Source organism: Oryza sativa, chromosome 1, assembly GCF_034140825.1.
Source record: "Oryza sativa Japonica Group chromosome 1, ASM3414082v1".
In the NCBI taxonomy this organism is placed as follows: Eukaryota; Viridiplantae; Streptophyta; class Magnoliopsida; order Poales; family Poaceae; genus Oryza; species Oryza sativa.
The window spans coordinates 40,565,536-40,586,427 of record NC_089035.1 but is presented as its reverse complement, the minus strand read 5'-3'; the positions used below and the strand labels follow the sequence as shown (position 1 = coordinate 40,586,427).

Below are 20,892 nucleotides of genomic sequence, written 5' to 3'. Positions count from 1 at the left end.
GGTGAAGAACTTTGCCTAATTGCCTTGTCCCTTATCAACTACTACTACTAATACTGTGCAATTTTTTTTTCTTAGAAAGGATTCATGCTCGAAATCGGCCTGCAGAGATTTCAGGGCAATAGGGCATCAGATTCATCTTGATAAAAGCAAAGCCTTTTGAGTTCTGAGAACTGACAAGCCCAGTTCAGCAAAGGTTGGCCAATGCAGATTGTTGTAACTGAAAAGCTACAGGGCCATTTCAACAGCAAATTATTGGAGAAATTTAATCAGATAGCTCAAAATCCAAACACTAGCAGAAAGTGCACCATTGGATACATCTCTTTATTAAGCTAATGTTACCAAATGAGCCATGGAGTGAATGTTCTAGGTATTATGGGGACTTGTTACCATCGAAATTACATATAGACCACAGCAAGCATACAGTCTTAGTTACAGTGAATACACAGGATGAATCAACACCTGAGTGTATGCAAATCCTTCAAGATCTTTATATCCATATATCAGAGGTGCAATCTCCACCAGGATATCTCATCTCATGGGCCAAGGAGGGACCCTCTGGCTCAGCACCAAAATCTACAAAGAAGTTAGGGTTGATCGATAGTCCTCCTTTCTCAGTGTCGACGTCGATCTGCAACATGTGGGAGCCCTTCTTGACAAGATCTTGGCCATAGAACTGCTCGTCCCATCGGCTGAAAAGAGAGTTGGTCACATATATCCTCTTCCCATCCAGGCTCAGCTGAATCATCTGTGGCCCACCTCTAAGTCGATGACCCTGATACAAGATGGTTCATATGAGTAATATTTAAGCGACTAAAATTTGTTCTTCAGAACAAGTACACACAATTCCAATGCAGATGAAGTGTTCTTCAGAACAAGTACACGCAATTCCAACAGCATGATAGCAGGTGGATGTAAGTATAGTAGCTTGATACTTTTTAGGTCCATTTTGGTACTTGATATCTTATCAAATGAACCAGATTGAACAACTACAACAAATTATAAGTACCAACAATTCTGGATAATATTATGAACTGAGAATTCCAAGAGGAATGAGATATAATTACCTTGACCTGGGGCACACTGTACTGCTCTTCTTTGTCATCCTCAGTTACATACACAACCTCACTGCCCTTTTGAAGAAGGCCTCCTGCCCATACTTGTCCAGCCAACACAGGCTTCGCAGGGTCCTCGATGTTGTACTGCCTGATATCACCATGAAGCCAGTTGACCAAGTAGAGATAGCGATCATCCAGAGAGATAACAAAATCAGTTATCAGTCCTGGCATTTCAGGCAGAATCCAGTTGCGCACTTTCAATGGTTTTATAGATATAGCAACCTGTCATGTCATGTCATGCAAGCATAAGGAGAGTAAACAACTAAACAAATTGGACAAATAGGGCTTTATACAAGAAAATAGCAAGAACATTGGCATGGAGTTATGGACAAACCTCATGGCTCCATGATCCATCTGCAGTCTTGAAAAATCTGACCATGTTGCTTGTCAGAGCACAGCCCACATACCCAGTATCCTTTGATGGATCATGTAAAAACCTCACCTGCACAGAAGAAAAGCAGTGATATATGGTTATTTGATATGTTGACGGCTTGATGCATCCCTTTTAGTCTCAACATTTGATACGCACCTCAAGTGGAAGAAGACCTGTACTGCCTAAATCTAGTGTCTGCTTGAGCTCACCACCAGGCCAGTCATACACGTGCAGATGTCTTCCATAGAGACCATCCTGCACATGCTGAAGATCAAAACCAGTCCTGAAAGCTGCAGGTGCTCCCCATGATGAACTGATCATTGTCTTGTGACGAGGTTGATACCAATAATCATAGCCAAACAAGGGGCTGTGACCTGGCTTTTCCCAACTGCGAGAAGGGAAATACTATGGTTATCTTTCAAAAGTCATGCAAATATGTGTAACATAAATTGACATTTCATGGAACATATCCTGGAATGGGCATTATGGAAATGAACACGAAGATGGAATTTGTCCTTAAATTGACATCCATAGTAATAGTCACAAGTATTGATGAACTTCTATGCTCGTAACTTCACAATACTGATGATTTTGCTAGGTTGTAAAATATGGATGAGGTGGTTTTATGTTGATAGATTACCCACTATAATTTTGTCCACATTTAACATACTATGGTTCTGCGTCAAAATGCACAGAATTGTGATAAAGGAACTCACCGTCCTTTGACATTGAATTCAGAATCCAGCAGGAGGAAGCCATTGCCAGCAGCATTTCCCTCCTTATCCCCAAGGCAAGAAATCATTATCTCCCCAGATGCCAGGCAATGAGATGTATGAGGAAATCCAAGCCCTGTCTTCTCAGCAATGTCCTCAGCCTCGACCACCTTATGCAAGGCAGGCGCCCTTGGGTCCTTCAGCGTGTCAACGACATACACACGGCCAGACCTGCAACAGACATTGGAGCAATTTACAAATCCAGTTCGCTGTTTAACATCAACAGATACGAGGATTCATCCATCCATCTAAATATAGCCACATTAACACTCACAGCAACGAAGGCAGAATCAAGAAACGGCGGCTAGCCGATGGATCACCATGGCAAGAACTGCAAGCGTTCCATCCAGAGTGATGCAGCTCATCGCCGACATGGGTGACTGGGAGCCTGTGGATCACTTGGGAGTATGTAGGGGAATTGGGGTCCACGTCCACCGTACCCAGGTAATCCGGCTTGTTAATTCCAGTACCTGTTCATGTTGATTCATAATCCATCAAAACAAATTCATGACACCTGCAAGAAACTCTGACCTATTCTTTTGTTCAGACTGTCAAGAATAAACCATGTAAACCTTAGCTTACATACAGGGACATATAGATGGTGTTTTCTTCTGCCATGGAGAACCAACATTTTGTGGTGAAAATCCAATCAATTTGGTTACTCATCCACTAAAGTGGCAGGAATTAAATTAAAGCGCGCACACACTCTAATCCTTTGTCTTCATCACAACAAATACTAGGTGGTTAAAAATTGCCTCAATATGGCCCATGGGAAAGTTGCGAAACACACTGTTCAACTGAATTCCGACAAAACTGGAGATCTAAAGCAGGTTTAGTACAGTGTAGAATATTAGTACTGACTCGAATTCGGGCTAATTTTATGACGGGTCTCTTTCACCCCAAGCACTCACTCAGTATTAAAGAAATCCCTTCCAGGATTAAACTAAGAACTGTGTCCATCCAATCCAGGTGATTTCAGTTGTCAGTTCTTGAGCACGCGTGGTACTACTCTACATCAGCAAAGTCTAATTGACCTTGCTAAATTAATCCTCGATTAAACCCCCCAAGATCTGTGAGTAACGCAGAATCGCAGACGTCTCCATTGCTCCATGTAGCTAGTGGGATAATATGTCCACTGTGTTGGGATAGAAATCTTCGCTTACCGTTGTAGACGCAGGTGACGTAGAGGAGCTTCTCCCTCGGGCCCTTCTCCATGGCCTCCAGCGGCGTCGCGTACCCTGGCCCCGTCGCGCCACCGCAGCACGCCGCCCCGTTCGCCGCCGCCGCCATCGGCTCGCTGTGCTCTCAGATCACCCTGAAAACCTCCCGAAACAGGCAAGCTCTCGCCGGCCGGCGAGCCTCGGATCACCGGAGGAGCTCGCCGCTCGCCGCCTCACTCACCACCAGCACGGCGAGAGGGGAGAGGAGGAAGAAGAAGAACAGGGGGGCGTAGTGTTCGGAGCTGAGATGGTGAGCTTATATGGCCCACGGATGCCACGTGGCGGTCTGTGCGCCGTCGATGCGCGCTTCGCGATTCGTGCGGGTAAGGACGTGGGAAAGGGAGAGTGAACCTGGCCCCCACCGCGTATGGGCAGGATGACGTGGGGCTTCGTATCTGGACGATAATGCGGGCGGGTGGGTGGGATCCGGCCGAGAGGCCAAGAAAGCGACGAACCGGACGCACCCGAGGACGTCGCGAAATCCGACTCGTGAACCAGGTTTTGGCTGTTTGCGTGGGGGCCCAAAAAAGTGAGAACTCCTGTACTACCAACGACGCAGTACGAGAAAAGATAATCACAAGGCACGTTTGACGTTTCATCTCACCCTTGATCCGTGAAGCTACGCCGTGAAAAAGAATAAATAGAACAATAGAAAAATAATTTACAGCTAAAGGTTTACATATGTCTGCTTTCCTTAACTTTGTGAAAGCTAGTGCAAAAGAAACCAAATTCAACTTCAAAATCTAATTTTAAAACTTGTACGCAGTTGAGAGACATGCATCCTCTTAGAGCTTTTATAGCGTATCGCCGGCTAGTATATTCGCCTACGTGTTGACAAAACGCGCGTCCCTACTGAGTCTCTCGCCCCCACATAAGGAGACACATTCTTCGTCTCGTCAGAACAGAAAGGTGCTTTGGGACTTGTTGCTCCGACTCGTCCCTTCATGCCACATCAAAGAAACGATTTCCTCGCACTTGCGTTGTGGAGCTCGTGGCTCTGACACTGATTTCGTAGCTTTAGACGGGCGGCAGAGGCACGCATTGTATATCTTGCACTGCTCTTGTACCGTCTCAAAATAAGTTGTTCGTACCTATAGTCAAAATTAACTTATGCATTTTGATTTGTTATCGAAACCAATTCATCTTGGGACGAATGATATATGCACGTTGATTCAACAGTTCTGTCGGCTTTCACAGCTCAGGTCGTTTCTCTCGCTCTTGCCTCTGATTCATAGGGATGAGATAAGATGAGCTAACCACGTCAGACAACCAGTACCACATGCCAAAATCCGGATCACGATCGCACCAGATGCATACTTCTACATCGATCTGATCCTGAGCTGTCCGGATGTATCCGCAGACCATACGCTTTTCCATTTTTTTTTTAAAACTTAGACCATATGCATATGCTACGTAATTGAGGTTGCAAAATGCTTTGTTTCGCTTCAAAAATAAATTAGTACTAGTTTAATGGTGCACTGATCGCATGCTGCTTAGCACGCAAAACGAAGTTTGTTTTATTGTATGATTAATTAAGTATTAATTATTTTTTAAAAAAAGGATTGATATGATTTTTTTAAACAACTTTTTTTACATAAATCACACCATTTAACAGTTTGAAAATTGTGTGTGGGGAAAACGAGAGAGGTGGGTTGGGAAAATGGGGAGAAGAACACAACCTAAATTGCTGAACTTAAGAGAAACACGGTGGAGGTTTCAGAAACGGAACATGCGCTCATCCGTTTTTATTGGCATCAGCAAGCATGAGTACAGTGCGGATGGATTAAAAATGCATTATCTGTTTAGCGTGGCAGGATGATCAGATTAACTGGCAGGCTGGAAAGCTGACCTGCGAGAAAGATGATAGATGGAGCAGCAAGTTTTCTGGTGATATATGGGGGATGACAGAAACAGTTGACTTGAGATTAGGCAGATATCAGAAAAAAAAAGTTGCAGAATCACAGCTTAATTAGACTGAGATCTTATCAGGAATATTAAATTATATCATGGCCCAATAATAGGAAAGATATCGTACTACTAATATACATCCATGCTGCTGCTAATGATATTTGTTTGGTATCCTTCGGCCCATCCTACCATACATTTTGGCAATGACAAAAATTTGCTTATTGCCATTTTTTTTTACAAAGTTGTTCGTTTCGATCGCTGTTATAGTAAAATCTACCGTGTTTCTGTTCGGGTCACGACTTAATAGGCTGTGTTCGGAACTCTTTGTTCCTAACTCTCATTTTCGTTTTTCGTGCGCATATTTTTCAAACTATTCGGTGTGGTTTTTTCAAAAAAGTTTCTATACGAAAGTTGCTTACAAAAATCATATTATCTATTTTTAAAAAAAAGTTAGCAAAAACTTAATTAATCATGCGCTAATAGACCGTTCTATTTTCCGTGCATATAATTTGGGAACACAACGTTCCAAACGCAGCCTAAAGCTGTGTACTGCATTCATTTTTGGTTACGTTTGGAGATGGAGGTTGACAACTTCCCGCATATAAAACGGAGCGATCTGTTAACGTATTGTGGACGGGGGATACCCGTGGACCGTGTTAGGAGGGTAACGAGGCTATAAGAATCTACACGATACAACATCAAGCACACAAAAAAACAAACATTATGCTGGTTCAGGGCTTCAAGCCCCTCGTAATATAATAGCGCTAATCCAGTTTATATGAGATTATACAGGAAACCACAGAATACAAAAGGGAACAATTGAACTCCGAAATTACCGACGAGATCCTTGTCGAGAGGAGCTCAACGAGATCTACTGGTGAATAGGCTTCAAGTCCTCCGGATTGCTTCTGCGGTGGTGGATGTCTTGCTCTAAGATTTGATCTATTGTACCTCTCAGGGGTATGTATTTTTACCACAAATCACCTTAATCTCTAAGTAGAACTCAGAGACAACAGACTTCCATATGACACACTCCTTATCGAGTAGTAATTTGATATTCCCTACTCTTAACGAGTAAAATACGCATGGACGGAAAAGAATAAAGGTTGAGAAACGGATGTCGAACACAGTAGCGTTCCAATGTTCTTACAGGACGCGTGCAAATGTGCAATTCAACCACGCCAAACAATTTGATTCGTTGTCTTCGTGTTTTATTTCCCCCACGTTGAGTTCGGACACAAAAGTTACAAACTAAACAGGCCAGAATCGTTATCAGTCGACGCGAAGTGTCCTGTGGGCTGTGGCAGCCTGGCCGGTGAGCTAGGCTTACTGGGCCTTTTTAAATGGGCAATACACTGACGGGCTTTGTAGCTGTTTGTTTCAACCCAATTGGGCTCCGGTGTACTATGGGCCACTCGGGCTCAATTGGTAGAGGTCCTGAAATTTTTTCACAAAGCACCCTAGTATTTACGACTGTTACCGTATAATTTTGCAAAATGATCCCTGTTTTGGACTTGGAATTTCACTAGAGCACCGGCGGCGTGGTTGCGGGCGGCGGCGCTGGTTCGGCTCCTTCGCTCGGCTCGGCTCCGCCACCGCGCCGGAGGCTAGGGTTCTGCGAGGCGGGAGGCGTACGCGGCGGCGGCGACAGTCGACGGAGCTTCCGGAGCAGGAGAGCTCCGACGGCGCACGCTCCTGCGGCTCCTCCTGCTTCCCGTCCAATCTCGCGACGCCCCCCGGGCAGATTCGAGGACGACCGGAGGCGGCGAACGGCGACCCCCCCGCCGGATACCGGCAGACTAGGTGAGATTTGGCGACTCCTCCACCAAATCCCTAGCTCCCCGCTCGGAGGCTTCCCCCTCCGCCGTATCCTCGCTGGCCGCTGGTATCTGGCCTCCTCCTCTTATGTTTCATGAATCACACAGAAACTACTGCTAGTGGAGTAAGGTTCAGGGCTTTTTAGTGTCATCACTGATGAACTCGTTTACAGATGTCTTAGATATTGCATTTGAACCTGTTGTTGTCTTCTCATGAAGAAAAACCACTCCGCTCTTAACTGCTAATGGGATTGAGGGTTTCTTAGTTCTTAGGTTATTGTAAGTATCTGGTCAATAACGTGACGCTCGTGCCATATATGTAATTTTGAGTGTCTTAAAAAAGAAGAAAGATCTAGTATAATGGTAGCACAAAGATGTAATAAGATTATGTGGAATCATGGGATGTGGGAATCTGATTATAGTCCCTAATAGGAAGAAATGTGAATCTAAATCTGATATCGCTGCATCGGTTCCCTTGTTTTGCAGGTTTTCTTTGTTAGCATAAGCTTGTGAAAATTTAGCTTGTTTCTTACTTATGGATAACTCACACGAACAGCCATTACCCCCTGGTGTCGGGGCATGGCCGCCGCCACCTTCCATTCATCCTGCAAAATTTCAACCTAATCCACAGCCTTATGCAACACCTTATGGCGCTACACCCAACAATGGCAGCAATCACAATGCAGCGAGCTACTCTGCTGCTGCACAACCCACCATGCCTTTCCCTAACATGGATGCTGGGGGTGCACAATCAAATCAGACAGCTCATGAAGTTTCCAACCATAATGATAGTGCAGCAGACATTGAATCTGCTGTCCAAGAGGCTGTTCTTCGTGAACAGGTATTCATATCTTCCACATGATCTAGATTATACATGCAGTTACAGTGCTGTCTTATTAATCAGTGGTTACATCTGATAACTAGGACATTGAGACTCAGCAAGTCATACAAAATCAAAGGTTGGTTTGTTTTCTGTTGTTTCCATTTTACTTTGTGCTGGCTATCTGTATCTCTTTGATATATCCGTGAAATTTTCAACTCAGACAAGCAAAAGCAACAATTGAGCCTACGCAGTATGGAGAAGACCTCCTTTCAAACCGCCGCAACCCTAATGCATTGAAGGTTCACAGTTTACTTGTCTTTTCCTTCTGTGGATTTTTCTCCTTCATTTATTTCTCATGACCCTCATTTGTTAATTCAATATCGTTTTCTTGGATTTTTCAGGAGCACTTACTAAAAATGACAGCCGAGCATCGTGCAGAGATGGCAAACAAAAGGGGGAAGCCGCTTCATGCAGATAATGGTATTTCATAGTTATGTTTCAGTGATATATAATTATTATACTGTCTTGTCTATTTTCACCCTTTTCTGCTTATGTTTTGAATTCTAGGGGGAAGGGGAAGAACTATTGTACACATAGAGAAAAATCTTATAAAATCATTTTGGTTATAATTAGTTCACTGTATTATGTTCCGTACCATTCCTTGAGAACTTTATGCTATGTAACCGCAGTGACAGACTGACAGAGCATGGTGCCAAAATAGGGATGGTCAACTGTTGGCTAGGAGTATAGTTTAGTGACTCTGGTTTCATTTAAGTCAAAACTATGAGTAAAAGAATAAGTTCTAGATAGCACAAGTATGACTTGGTATACTAGTTTGAGTAGAATCTTTGCATCTTCATGCATACTGGAGTGACAACTGATAAGATACCACAATAGAACACTTCTTCTTCTTCCCTCTCCTTCTCTCTCTCTCTCTCCTGGGAAACAATAGAGCACTCTAATTTAGTGATAGATGTTTAGGGAAGAAGTGCTGCTGATGTGCCAATCTCTTAATATGATAGAAAGGGCTGTAATTGGATAGAAATAAAATGATTACGCTACATGTCTTAAAAGGATTATCAATAGCAATGACCCTCTGCCACTGTGTACCTGCTGTATTACATCGTTTACACTGAGGATGTAGTTGACCCTCTTTGCTAACCTGATGATTATGCATGCTTCCAGGCAATGTTGAAATTGGCAATGGCTATGGTGTACCAGGAGGGGGTGCTTATTATGCTGCAAACATGTCAAGTGGTCAAATGAGTATAGCACTTCTCTCTAAGTTAGTACTGCTTTAAAATATTTACAAATGGTTGGGTTTAACTAATATTCTTTCCTTTCAGATAAACCCAAGGATATAGCTGATAAAGCAAAAGGTGCCGATGATCTCCCTGAATTTTTGAGGCAGAGATTAAGAGCAAGGGGTATTCTTAAAGATGAGGCGACAAATAATAGATTCACGATTAAACAAAATGTAAGTTATAATTCTTAAATTAGTTGTTTCCGCAACTAAACAAAATACAAACAGGACGGATGCATATAAGCTGTAAACTGATCTTATTATTCATGGTAGAATCAATTGATATCATGCAGTATCATATGTGTACAAGTAACATAGATGAAAAGAACATTTCCTGGCAAACCTATCAAAACTGCGTAGTAGATTGAAAAGAGATGAATTTACTGATGACTACAACAGAATCCAGCAACGTGGAAAGTAGTTTGTACCTGTTGATTATGCTTTCACTGATTTTATATACTTTAAATAGTACTCATTTTTTATCTAGCACATTTTATGTTAATGTATCATTTGCCTTGTGTTTGTGCACCGTTTTGCAGGTCGATTCTCCAGTAGGGCAGATAAAAGCTGCCCAAGAGTTGCCTCCTGGTTGGGTAAGTAAACAATCTTATTCATATATTTTCTGTTCTGTTATGTGGTTAACTTGTCTACTTGATATGTTGGTTGTTGGGCTAGTATATCTTGATTTTCTTTGTCAAATGCCTGTGCATTCCTACGCATTTCGGTTTCCCATAGCATGGGCACTCAACTAGTTCTCTAACTTGTAATTCTAGACATTAGTTTATTACTTTCTGTTTGCTGTGTATACCTGGACGGGCTATTATATGTTTTATCCTTTAACAGCTCTTTTTTTATTGGTGCTGACTGTATTTTGATAGTAACAGTGGCTACAAGTGTTGTATCTTATGTTTTAAGGGATAACTTATTTGGTTTTAGGTTGAAGCAAAAGATCCAACAAGTGGTGCTTCTTATTTCTATAATCAGAGCACTGGAACGACCCAATGGGATCGCCCTGGTGCTCCTTTGAACACCATGCAACATCAAGCTCCTCCATCCTCGTCCTTGCCAGAGAATTGGGAGGAGGCACTTGATCAATCAACAGGTGCTATAGCATTTCTATAAACATCTCTCTCTCTCTCTCTCTCTCTCTCTCTCTGTAAGAGTGAAAATGTCACTGTTTTGTTTCTAAGCTTATGGCCTCATGAGTATGTTTGGCTCTAATGGGGCCCTGTGTCTGTTAAGCCCCAGCTTCTAAAAGATAACAAAAAAAAAGTAATGCATTTGGCTCATAAATGATAGGCTGGGTTGGACCAATCAATGTACCCAGCCAGCACTGATTATTATTTATATGTTTATCGAGCTAGGCTCATTGATATTTTTTTTAGGGCAATGCTTATACACTTTTTTTATTGACTTATTGACATGGTTTCTGCGTGATTTAGGCCAGAAATACTATTACAATACAAATACACAAGCAACACAGTGGGAGCCGCCTACTGCTGTGAACCCAGGTGTTGCGCCTCATGCTCCCACCAATGCTGCTGTTGAGATGGCTGCTCAAAATACAGATATTTGGAACTCTCAAATGCAGAGATGTTTAGGCTGTGGTGGATGGGGTGTAGGTCTTGTCCAGCCATGGGGTTATTGCAATCACTGCACAAGGTACTGTATCTATCTGTAATTTATCTTTTTTGAGTAACTTCTGTGTTCTGAAGTTCGGGTGATTTATTTCTATCATATAGAAGCCATGATGTTGCCTGAAAGCATACCTACTTTTGGATCCACTCAATATGGTCTAAATTATATTCATGGTTTTTTTTGGTCATCGGAGATGTAATGCAGTCAATCTCCAGAATCCTGATCTAAGATTGCATGTGTTGTTTTTATACTATAAATAAACTAATTTGGTGCTTCTGAAGATTTTAGCTTAATGTTGATCTGTGAATTCCCCTTGCAGGGTTCAAAATCTTCCTTTTCAACAGTATCCATCCTACCCAAACAATACTACACACTCAAGCAGTAACAAAAATCCAGGGAATGTAGCAGCCAAGGACAGGTATATGAGATTTACATTATGCTTCTTCAAAATGTTGTTTGTCCTAGTTTATGTCACCAACAGATTCCCAGTTTTCTATGCATTGTATACCTGAAGAACAAAAGTATTGCAGCATGTGTATGGCTATTGAGATTGTGCTATATGTGCAGATCAAGCGCAAAACCTCCATTTGGCAAAGCAAACAGAAAAGATCACCGCAAAAGAAATCGCCCTGAGGATGATGAGCTTGACCCGATGGACCCAAGCTCTTACTCAGATGCTCCACGGGGTGGCTGGTACATGATCTTTTTCATCTTGGTAGTTAATTATGCTTCATTTGAAATTGACTATCTTCCTGTCAGTTGGAGCTAGGATGTGCTTTGTTTTTAGCTTAATTAATTAAGGAAGAACACAGGGATATTATATCAATTGTCTCTGATACAAGTTAAATGCTTGTTTTTCAGGGTTGTTGGCTTGAAGGGTGTGCAGCCACGGGCAGCAGATACTACTGCAGCTGTATGTCATTTGATTGCAAAACTTTCTTTATCATTTGAAGTTTGATTTCTTAATATATTTTCAACACCCTTTAACTTTAACTGCAAATGTGGAGAAGTACACCATCTGTGTAGGTAAACACTACTACCGCATGCACATGCTTTCTCTTTTGTTGGGAGCAAAGCTTACCACCTCCATGGTGGCAACTGGCAAATGCTGTAGGAAGTCTTATACGATAGGATAATCTAGTGACCAACCTTAGATTGTGTTTATGCTTGAAGCCCTAAGAACTGGGCTGTATCTGCTAACTATTGCGGAGTTGCATTTTCTGTGCAATTTGCATGTTTTGTACTTTTGTTTATTTCTATGGGCAAACCGGAATTATTATGCATAAGGTATTTACAATATCATGTCTGGTATCTAGTATCTACCTACAATACCTTATGAGTTATGATTTTTACCTATATATAGACCAAACTGTGGTAGTATCATATCATACACAGAACAATGAGGTCTTTTTTATTGTTTAATTTACAGGGACCTTTATTCCAACAAAGACCATATCCGTCACCTGGTGCTGTGCTGAGAAAAAATGCAGAGGTTGCATCTCATGGCAAGAAACGTGGTATGGCTCCGATCACCAAAAGAGGGGATGGCAGTGACGGTCTCGGGGAGGCGGATTAGATCAATCGTCGTAAATTTTCCTTGCAACCCAGTGGACTAGCGGTCATTTTGGCTTTGGCAATGACTGAAACATCGGTGCACTGTCGTCCAAAAAGAAGCAAACTGTCAGCAGTAAATCACTCCAGTGCAGGAGAACCCAGAGCTGAGTGCATTGTGAGACTGAGCTTAATAAGATTCACATCCTAAATGTGCCCATGGTGTAATTCTCGTGAAATCTGCAGAAGTTTTCGGTGTAAATTTTTGACAGGGTGAAAGAATTCGCAACAGGAATAGTGATGTAGAGCTAATGTGTAATTTTTGGTATTAACCGAAACAGTTCTGTTGAATACTAGAATCTAGGGGTTGTTTTGTGGATAATTCGACCTGTTAATGCTACCATCTTAATGGAATTTAACGTATTAATGCTAGAATATGTAATTCATGCTATTTCATTTCAGTACATTATTACAACTGAATAGTTTTGTATTAGTTCGAATTCTGCTAGTCAAGTGAAGCTTGTATCCGAAATGCATTTTAACACTTTTACTTAAACTTTATTACGCATTGCTGCCTTCCTTAAAAAAAAGATAAAACCCAAACTGCAATGCGAAACGCACAAATTTAACATGAAACCAAAAACTCTGGAACAAAGTTACAAAATTCTCCATCAAACAAAAGGACACCTATGGAAGGGTGAAGATTACACTACAGTACAAGACCTCCCTTGCAAAGCAAAACAACTGGTGCTCCCTCCGTTTTAAAATAAATTTATTTTTTATCCATTCGACACATCAATAAAAAAAAATAGAGTACTGTTATTTTATCAGATCCAAATATAATTATTCTCACTTTATTTACTCTAAATGTAATTATATTTTACTTTCACAAAACTCTAAAATGATTACTTTTAGAGTATTTTATCCGTTAAAAAACCCCATTTCTAACTATAGATGTGAATATACGCTACATTCACATTCATACTCAGAAATGAGATTTTCTTTATAGAGGGAGTAGGTAGTAAAACGAGAGAAAAAAAAGGAAAAAAAAAGAAAAACGAGAACTAGACTAGACCTCCTCCTCCTCACTAATCCCGATCCCGATCTCCCCCTTCCTTCCCTACACCGAAAGCCCGAAACCCACCTTGCCTCGCCTCGCCTCGCCGGATCCAGATCTCCACCGCCTCGCCTCGCCGCGCCGCCACCAACCCACTCGCCGTCGCCGTCGCCGGCGGCGGATCGGCCCCACATCACCTCGGCCTCCCCGAGCAAACCGGCGGGGGACGCCCCCGGGCAACGGGCGGGCGAAGAGGGGCGCAATGGAGCAGCTGCGGACGATCGGGCGGGAGCTGGCGATGGGGTCGCAGGGAGGGTGGGGGCAGTCGAAGGAGTTCCTCGACCTTGTCAAGTCCATCGGCGAGGCGCGGTCCAAGGCGGAGGAGGACCGGATCATCTCGCGGGAGCTGGATCACCTCAAGCGCCGCCTCGCCGACCCCGACGTGCCCCGCCGGAAGATGAAGGAGCTCCTCCTCCGCCTCGTCTACGCCGAGATGCTCGGCCACGACGCCTCCTTCGGCCACATCCACGCCGTCAAGATGACCCACGACGAGTCCCTCCCGCTCAAGCGCACGGGCTACCTCGCCGTCTCCCTCTTCCTCGACGAGCGCCACGACCTCGTCATCCTCGTCGTCAACACCATACAGAAGGACCTCAGGTCCGACAACTACCTCGTCGTCTGCGCCGCGCTCACCGCCGCCTGCCGCCTCATCGGGGAGGAGGCCATCCCGGCCGTGCTGCCCCAGGTCGTCGAGCTGCTCGCGCATCCCAAGGAGGCCGTGCGGAAGAAGGCCGTCATGGCGCTCCACCGATTCTACCAGCGATCCCCCTCATCCGTCTCTCACCTTGTCTCCAACTTCCGCAAGGTCCAAACTAAATCCCTCCCATTTCGTTTCCCAACTGAAATGAACGTAGAATAAGTCGTCCTCAGTCATATATTGTCTCAATTCTGAAATGCACACTCGGCTACAATCATTCTATCAGTCCTACTATGGTTCACATTTCTGTGTTTAATTTGTATATATGTCTGTAATTGCATATGATGCAGCTAGCTGTTTTCTCCAATTACATTTTTAGCCACTTATTTAACCTAGAAATGTGACTTTTGCTTTGTTTTGTTCATGCCAATTTAAGATAAGTTAGCTAGTCTTAGGTTCTGTCTACAAGAGTTATGGATTCGATTAACACCAAAGATGCAAATTTGTTTACTATTTGTTTGTGTTTCCATGTTAGAATACCAGTGTTTATTGTCTTAAATTGTGTCTTCGTATCTACCTTGAGCCTCAATTGGGATTTCCAGCAACTGTAGCCTGTGGGGTTTCCCAACTGTTAGTGAAGCACATATTTGTTTCTCAGAGAGATGCTTAGTGTTGATCGCTATTATTTTGCAGAGGCTCTGTGATAATGATCCTGGGGTCATGGGTGCAACTTTATGCCCCCTCTATGACCTGATTTTGGAAGATCCAAATTCGTACAAGGATTTGGTTGTTAGTTTTGTTAACATCCTCAAACAAGTTGCAGAGAGGAGGCTTCCAACTTCCTATGATTACCACCAAATGCCTGCACCATTTATTCAGGTATGTGAACTCTATTGAGCTTCAACTTCCTATGTTTGGAGTCTTCAATTGGCACCATCTTATGTCATTAGATTTTACTGTTCTTATTTGCAGATTAAACTATTGAAAATACTTGCGGTGCTGGGTAGCGGTGATAAGCAGGCAAGTGGAAATATGTACATGGTCTTGGGTGACATATTCAGGAAGGGTGACACTGCAAGCAACATTGGCAATGCAATATTGTATGAGTGCATATGCTGTATTTCATCCATATTCCCGAACGCTAAGATGCTTGATGCTGCAGCTGAAACAACATCAAAGTTTCTGAAGGTGCACACAAAGTTCTTATGTGAGACATAAGTGATTTTCATGATGTTGTGTCCATAGGAAATTAACCTGCTTCATTAACTCTTTTATGTTTGCAGAGTGATAGCCATAATCTTAAGTACATGGGCATTGATGCTCTTGGCCGGTTAATTAAAATAAATCCAGATATCGCAGAAGAGCACCAGCTGGCTGTTATTGATTGCTTAGAGGTGAGGAATATAGCAAAATTCAGCTCTTGCGTGTTCATGGAAAATATTGGGTTTTTAGTATGTTGCTTCCATGCGTATATTCCTGTTGCATGCTGCAAGAGAATGAAGCTAAGACTTTTTTACTGAAATCATGCTATAGTTGCAGAAATTAATTTTACGAAGAATGCTGATTTGTAATTCATTTCACGTTTCCCTGCAGAAAGACCAAAATTATGTTAGCTGAAGAAGCACTTATAATTTTCAGAAGATTATATTGTGTTGTTTGATACAATATCGCTGACCTAGTTGCTGGCTTGTTCTGTTCTTATGGCATCAGTTTTGTGGTTTTAATTTGCTACCTCAGTAGATGCATGTCACTGTGTCATCATCTTTAGTTGGATGTGTTATACTTTTCACACTAGCCCTTCTTGTTTCTCACTCAGTGCGGTTTCTTTTGAACAGGATCCTGATGACACTTTGAAACGCAAGACCTTCGAGCTTCTTTACAAGATGACAAAATCAACAAATGTTGAAGTGATTGTTGATCGAATGATTGAGTATATGATTAACATCACTGATCACCATTACAAGACAGAAATTGCATCTCGTTGTGTTGAGCTAGCAGAACAATTTGCACCTAGCAATCAGTGGTTCATCCAGGTGACAGCATCAGTCTATGCATGTTTGTTGTTGAGCACTTAATGTATTTTCTACTAATATTTTTAACAGAAGATCCTTTGGTTCTACTAATTATTTACCAGACCATGAACAAAGTCTTTGAGCATGCTGGAGATCTTGTCAACATCCGAGTTGCACATAATTTAATGCGACTTATTGCTGAAGGCTTTGGAGAGGAGGATGAAGGTGCTGATAGCCAACTAAGATCGTCAGCTGTATGTACTCTGGACTAATCTTAATTCTTTGCTGACATGTTCCCCTTGCTAAACATAAGTATTGTGAATAAACACCTTATACTTTAATTATTCTCTGTGAAAGTGCATCTAAGCCCCTAATTATTTTGGTGGTTAATGACAATCCAATTAGTGAGGACTAATGCTTGCAATTTAGAATGTATGAAGGAATATTAGTCCGGCATGAGTCTATTCGCCCCCCCCCCCTCCTCTAGGCCTAAGTGACCCTTTCACTCTGATTGGTTAATTTATAATCGAAGTAAGGGGAAAAGCTTATGTTATCCTCTGGTTACGCATGATGAATCAACCTGTAAACCAGATGTAAATTCCCCACCTACCATTCAGATATGGACTAAAGTGAACCAGTGCATGTATCAATTCCTGCTGTTTCAACTTGAAAAGTTCTCATGGTGAACTTGAATTTGATGCATGATTCTTAACTTAGTTCACTTTCCCTGGTATGTTAGTTTACACTTTGTTTTCCCTGAACAGGTAGATTCCTATCTACGGATTGTTGGGGAGCCAAAGCTTCCTTCTTCGTTTCTGCAGGTGATTTTAATTTCCTGTTTTCTTCTTATATCATACTCCGTACCATGTTTTCTGTGGTAGATTATGTTGATTCATTCTACTTTCAGATAATATGCTGGGTTTTGGGAGAATATGGAACAGCAGATGGGAAATATTCAGCTTCATATATTATTGGGAAGCTGTATGATGTGGCAGAGGCCCACCCAACTGATGACACTGTCAGGGTATGCTCTTGTAGTTTAGCTTTTGTTCCACTGTTATTACATGTGGCCCATTGCTACTGTGCATGCTCTGTGTTGAAATATTATAATATAGATCCAAGTTGATCATTACTCGACATTTTCTTGCGCAATTACTATGATCAATTGCCATGAAAATCAGAACTTGTAATTTGAAATGTCTCAGGGTACATTGTTGTTGGGTAACCCAGTAATCCATTTTGTGGGTAGTTTGATCCATTAGTCCAATCAATTATAGTAGCCTATAATATATATATCCAATTATATATTATATACTGTTATAATCTGGACCCACCTTGATCAACTGTATAGATCTTTTGTTTTCTCTGATTAATGTTCTACTTCCTTATCCTTGAGAAAATCTTTTTTGTACATCTAATTGATTTATTGACATGTCCTGCTGTTTGTTATTCGGTGTTCCTATTCAAGGCTTATGCAATCTCCGCAATTTTGAAGATCTTTGCGTTTGAAATCGCTCTTGGAAGGAAGATCGATATGCTACCCGAGGTAAATGAAAATCTTCACTGTTTGGATTGTCTCACTTATCATTTTTCATGTCAAATTGTCATTAGCTTTCAAGCCAAACCATTGTTTATTACATATAGCTTCACATGTGCAGTTGTGCACCGAAAGAGGGAATTATTTTTCATGAGACTAAAGTTACATGAAAGCTATACTTGCACTAACTGTAAATTATGCTCCTCCCTAGGATTATATGTTTATCAGTTATCACATGCATTTCATACCCAAGCCGAATTTGGTGCATTTTCCTTTGTTGGAATTTACATCTATAATGCTAGTTATTTAAGTTTATGAGCAAATATGCTAATACAAACTTGGAACAGTCATCTCGTGCTGTTCAGTTTGAGCACCACTAGCTATAAAAAAAGTTTATGAGCAAATATCCTAATACAAACTTGGAACAGTCATCTCGGAAAACTCAAGACTATGGTTAACTTGCCATCTACCCTATATTATCTCTGTGTTTCATAATTCTGTGACAGCCTTTTTCTGTGAATAATTTCGTTATTTGATATAATGTTGTAAAGAAGCAAACCTTTACTTCTGATTTTTAAAACATCATTCACCACTGGATGATGTAAAGCAATCATGTTCCATATGACTGGAAAGCACAGAGACATATTTGATATTAATACTGTCCACATGATTGGGAGGTCCAGAATAGAAAACATCAACACTATTGCTTACCATGAAGTGGCAAAACTCTCTTCCTGTAGAATTCGTGTACTCTATTGTTTGTAGGTAAATCTTTATAAATCATCTCCGATCCTTTGCAGTGCCAATCGTTGATAGATGAATTGTCAGCTTCGCATTCAACAGACTTGCAGCAGCGTGCATATGAGCTACAGGCTTTGCTAGGTTTGGACAAACAGGCTGTTGAGAATGTAATGCCAGCCGATGCAAGCTGCGAAGATATTGAGGTACTGCTATCCCTTTCTTGGAACCGAGCCTAATGCATGAAAACTTGATTTTATCTGCTTCCTCATATGCATAAAATCCTGGTGACAGCACAGAAACAATCTGGCACTTACATATATTTTTAATATGTTGCACTATTTCTACATAAGCACACAACTTTAAAGCAAAAGTTATAAATTGAACCAAGCGTAAGAGTAAAAGGGCAACCTTTTCACGGATACTAAATTTATGTTGCAGATCGACAGAAACCTCTCGTTTCTAAATGGTTATGTGCAGCAAGCCATTGAAAATGGTGCTGCACCCTACATTCCTGAGAGTGAACGCTCAGGAGTGGTAAGTGTTGGCAACTACAAGGCCCAGGATCAACAAGAGACATCTGCCCATGCTCTTAGATTCGAGGCCTATGAGCTACCTCCAGCAGCTTCACAGGCCAGTATTTCCCCAACTACTGACCTGGTTCCAGTTCCAGAACCAAGCTACTATAAGGAAGATCACCAAATGTCAAGATCCCAGCCATCAGGCGATTCTCTTTCTGGTGAATTTGGTCTCAAACTTCGTCTTGATGGAGTTCAGAAGAAATGGGGGAGACCAGCCTATTCCTCCTCATCTACGCCTTCAAGTTCAACATCTAGTCAACAAGCAACCAATGGAGGCGTTAGTTCTGAGGTGGGAGGGTCAACAAGTTCACAGGCTCGGGAATCCACATATGGTTCCAAGAGACAGCAGGCCACTGAAGTTTCAGCGGAAAAGCAACGGTTGGCTGCTTCACTCTTTGGTAAAGCTGATAGGAAGACCCAGGCTGGGCGAAAGACAGCAAAGGAGAGTTCCTCAACTGAGAAAGTAGCTACTGCTAATGCAACACCGCAGCCAGCCAAAGAGCAAGTAATCCCTTCTGCCCCACCACCTGATCTTCTGGATCTGGGAGAGCCAGTTTCATCAAGTCCTCCATTAGCTGATCCTTTCACACAGTTAGAAGGTCTTCTCGGACCAGCATCAGCCTCTCCTGTGGTTTCTGAAACCCCAGCTTCGAGCACTTCGAAAACACCAGATCTTATGTCAATCTTTTCGGATGATGTACAAACTGGAGTGACCAGTGGATCCACAGAACCATCACTCGGGGTAAATGTGGTCGCTGCAAAGAAGGGCCCTAGCCTTCAAGATGCCTTGCAGAAGGACGCAGCGGCCCGGCAAGTTGGTGTGACGCCGACAGGGAACAACCCTATTCTATTCAAGGACTTGTTAGGCTAGAATATACAGCATATGTTCAGCGTGCTCAAATTGGGTAAGTGGAGTTTGCCTCCAAGATGGTCTTGATTGCCTGATCGGTGAACCAGTAATGAATGATGCTGTTCGATCAGCACAGGGCACATGAGGGCATGAGGTAAATTTGGTTTTGATTCACAGGACACGACCTTTTACCCTCCCAATTGGGAGAAGGTAGGTTTGGGATGAGATGTGGATGGTTGCGGGTCTTTTTCCTGTTGCGTTTTTCACATGGTAATTTCTTGTCGAGACTTAGTGTACATGTGTTTATTACATGATGTGTAATTTGTACATGATGAGACCGTGGTCCAGAAGCGTGTGCCGGCGCTTTTTTTCGGTTCATCTGGCAGGGAGTATATGTTTTGAGATTTACCCACATTGGATATACAGTAGCTGCTGGGCACTAGAAACTCGGTTGCCACTTCCTCTGAAACTGGCTGGAATAATAAAATGTAAGTTTTTTCTTCCCCTTACGCTTTCATGTTTGGCGATACGATTCCCTTTCCAAAGATGGATTAAATCAGCCACGTGTTGTTTGACATTGGAAACCCCCAAAAAATAATCTGCCATTTTTATCGTTTCGCGTGGAAATTCGGTGCGAGATTACCGTGGAACTTGGAGTATATGCTATCCAGACGCTGGACTACTGGAGGTGGTCTTCATTTTTAACGTGTTCCTTGATTGGGACTGAGAGACCGGGCTTTGCTGGCGGGCGTCGAACTATCAAAGTGCGGCGTGTTGGCTTGCAGGATACCGTGATGACTAGTAAGGGGGCAAGTAAGTGGTTAATCCGGCTTTTTACTAACATTCCTAGGGCCTATTTGAAGAGCTTATTGTAGTGCAATTCCTTTTAAATCAGAAGC

At 42.3% G+C, this 20,892-nt stretch overlaps 3 protein-coding genes across 3 annotated transcripts; 2 read left to right on the top strand and 1 right to left on the bottom strand.

Moving 5' to 3' along the window:
• Window positions 1-290: 290 nt before the first annotated feature.
• On the bottom strand, window positions 291-3,660 carry LOC4324333 (selenium-binding protein 1). Its single transcript, XM_015765800.3, has 7 exons — window positions 3,425-3,660; window positions 2,536-2,731; window positions 2,205-2,432; window positions 1,645-1,876; window positions 1,450-1,557; window positions 1,065-1,337; window positions 291-772 (listed from the first exon to the last, which is right to left on the bottom strand). Exons 1-7 carry the CDS (start codon window positions 3,549-3,551, stop codon window positions 488-490), a joined length of 1,449 nt encoding a protein of 482 aa, XP_015621286.1. The 5' UTR covers window positions 3,552-3,660; the 3' UTR covers window positions 291-487.
• Window positions 3,661-6,887: 3,227 nt separating this feature from the next.
• Window positions 6,888-12,972, top strand: LOC4324332 (uncharacterized). Its single transcript, XM_015771908.3, has 14 exons — window positions 6,888-7,192; window positions 7,693-8,047; window positions 8,131-8,165; window positions 8,250-8,328; window positions 8,431-8,509; window positions 9,215-9,295; window positions 9,376-9,506; window positions 9,872-9,925; window positions 10,269-10,434; window positions 10,775-10,994; window positions 11,290-11,388; window positions 11,538-11,663; window positions 11,832-11,883; window positions 12,400-12,972. The coding sequence occupies exons 2-14, from the start codon at window positions 7,742-7,744 to the stop codon at window positions 12,544-12,546; spliced, it is 1,575 nt and encodes a 524-aa protein (XP_015627394.1). The 5' UTR covers window positions 6,888-7,192; window positions 7,693-7,741; the 3' UTR covers window positions 12,547-12,972.
• Window positions 12,973-13,617: 645 nt separating this feature from the next.
• Window positions 13,618-20,502, top strand: LOC4324331 (AP-4 complex subunit epsilon). The gene is made up of 11 exons (XM_015761161.3): window positions 13,618-14,443; window positions 14,969-15,154; window positions 15,248-15,463; window positions 15,559-15,669; window positions 16,111-16,308; window positions 16,410-16,541; window positions 17,052-17,108; window positions 17,195-17,311; window positions 17,756-17,833; window positions 18,625-18,768; window positions 19,004-20,502. Exons 1-11 carry the CDS (start codon window positions 13,841-13,843, stop codon window positions 20,012-20,014), a joined length of 2,853 nt encoding a protein of 950 aa, XP_015616647.1. The 5' UTR covers window positions 13,618-13,840; the 3' UTR covers window positions 20,015-20,502.
• Window positions 20,503-20,892: the final 390 nt, after the last annotated feature.

Bases quoted from the DNA above. Each gene is read 5' to 3' on its own strand.
- LOC4324333 (XM_015765800.3), bottom strand. From the start codon at position 3,551: ATGGCGGCGGCGGCGAACGGGGCGGCGTGCTGCGGTGGCGCGACGGGG. The intron at 2,433-2,535 runs GTGAGTGTTAAT...TGTCTGTTGCAG, and splicing joins TTGATTCTGCCTTCGTTGCT to GTCTGGCCGTGTGTATGTCG. The intron at 1,877-2,204 runs GTGAGTTCCTTT...CCCTTCTCGCAG, and splicing joins GAATTCAATGTCAAAGGACG to TTGGGAAAAGCCAGGTCACA.
- LOC4324332 (XM_015771908.3), top strand. From the start codon at position 7,742: ATGGATAACTCACACGAACAGCCATTACCCCCTGGTGTCGGGGCATGG. The intron at 8,166-8,249 runs GTTGGTTTGTTT...TTTTCAACTCAG, and splicing joins CAAGTCATACAAAATCAAAG to ACAAGCAAAAGCAACAATTG. The intron at 8,329-8,430 runs GTTCACAGTTTA...TGGATTTTTCAG, and splicing joins GCAACCCTAATGCATTGAAG to GAGCACTTACTAAAAATGAC.
- LOC4324331 (XM_015761161.3), top strand. From the start codon at position 13,841: ATGGAGCAGCTGCGGACGATCGGGCGGGAGCTGGCGATGGGGTCGCAG. The intron at 16,309-16,409 runs GTGACAGCATCA...ATTATTTACCAG, and splicing joins GCAATCAGTGGTTCATCCAG to ACCATGAACAAAGTCTTTGA. The intron at 16,542-17,051 runs GTATGTACTCTG...TTCCCTGAACAG, and splicing joins GCCAACTAAGATCGTCAGCT to GTAGATTCCTATCTACGGAT.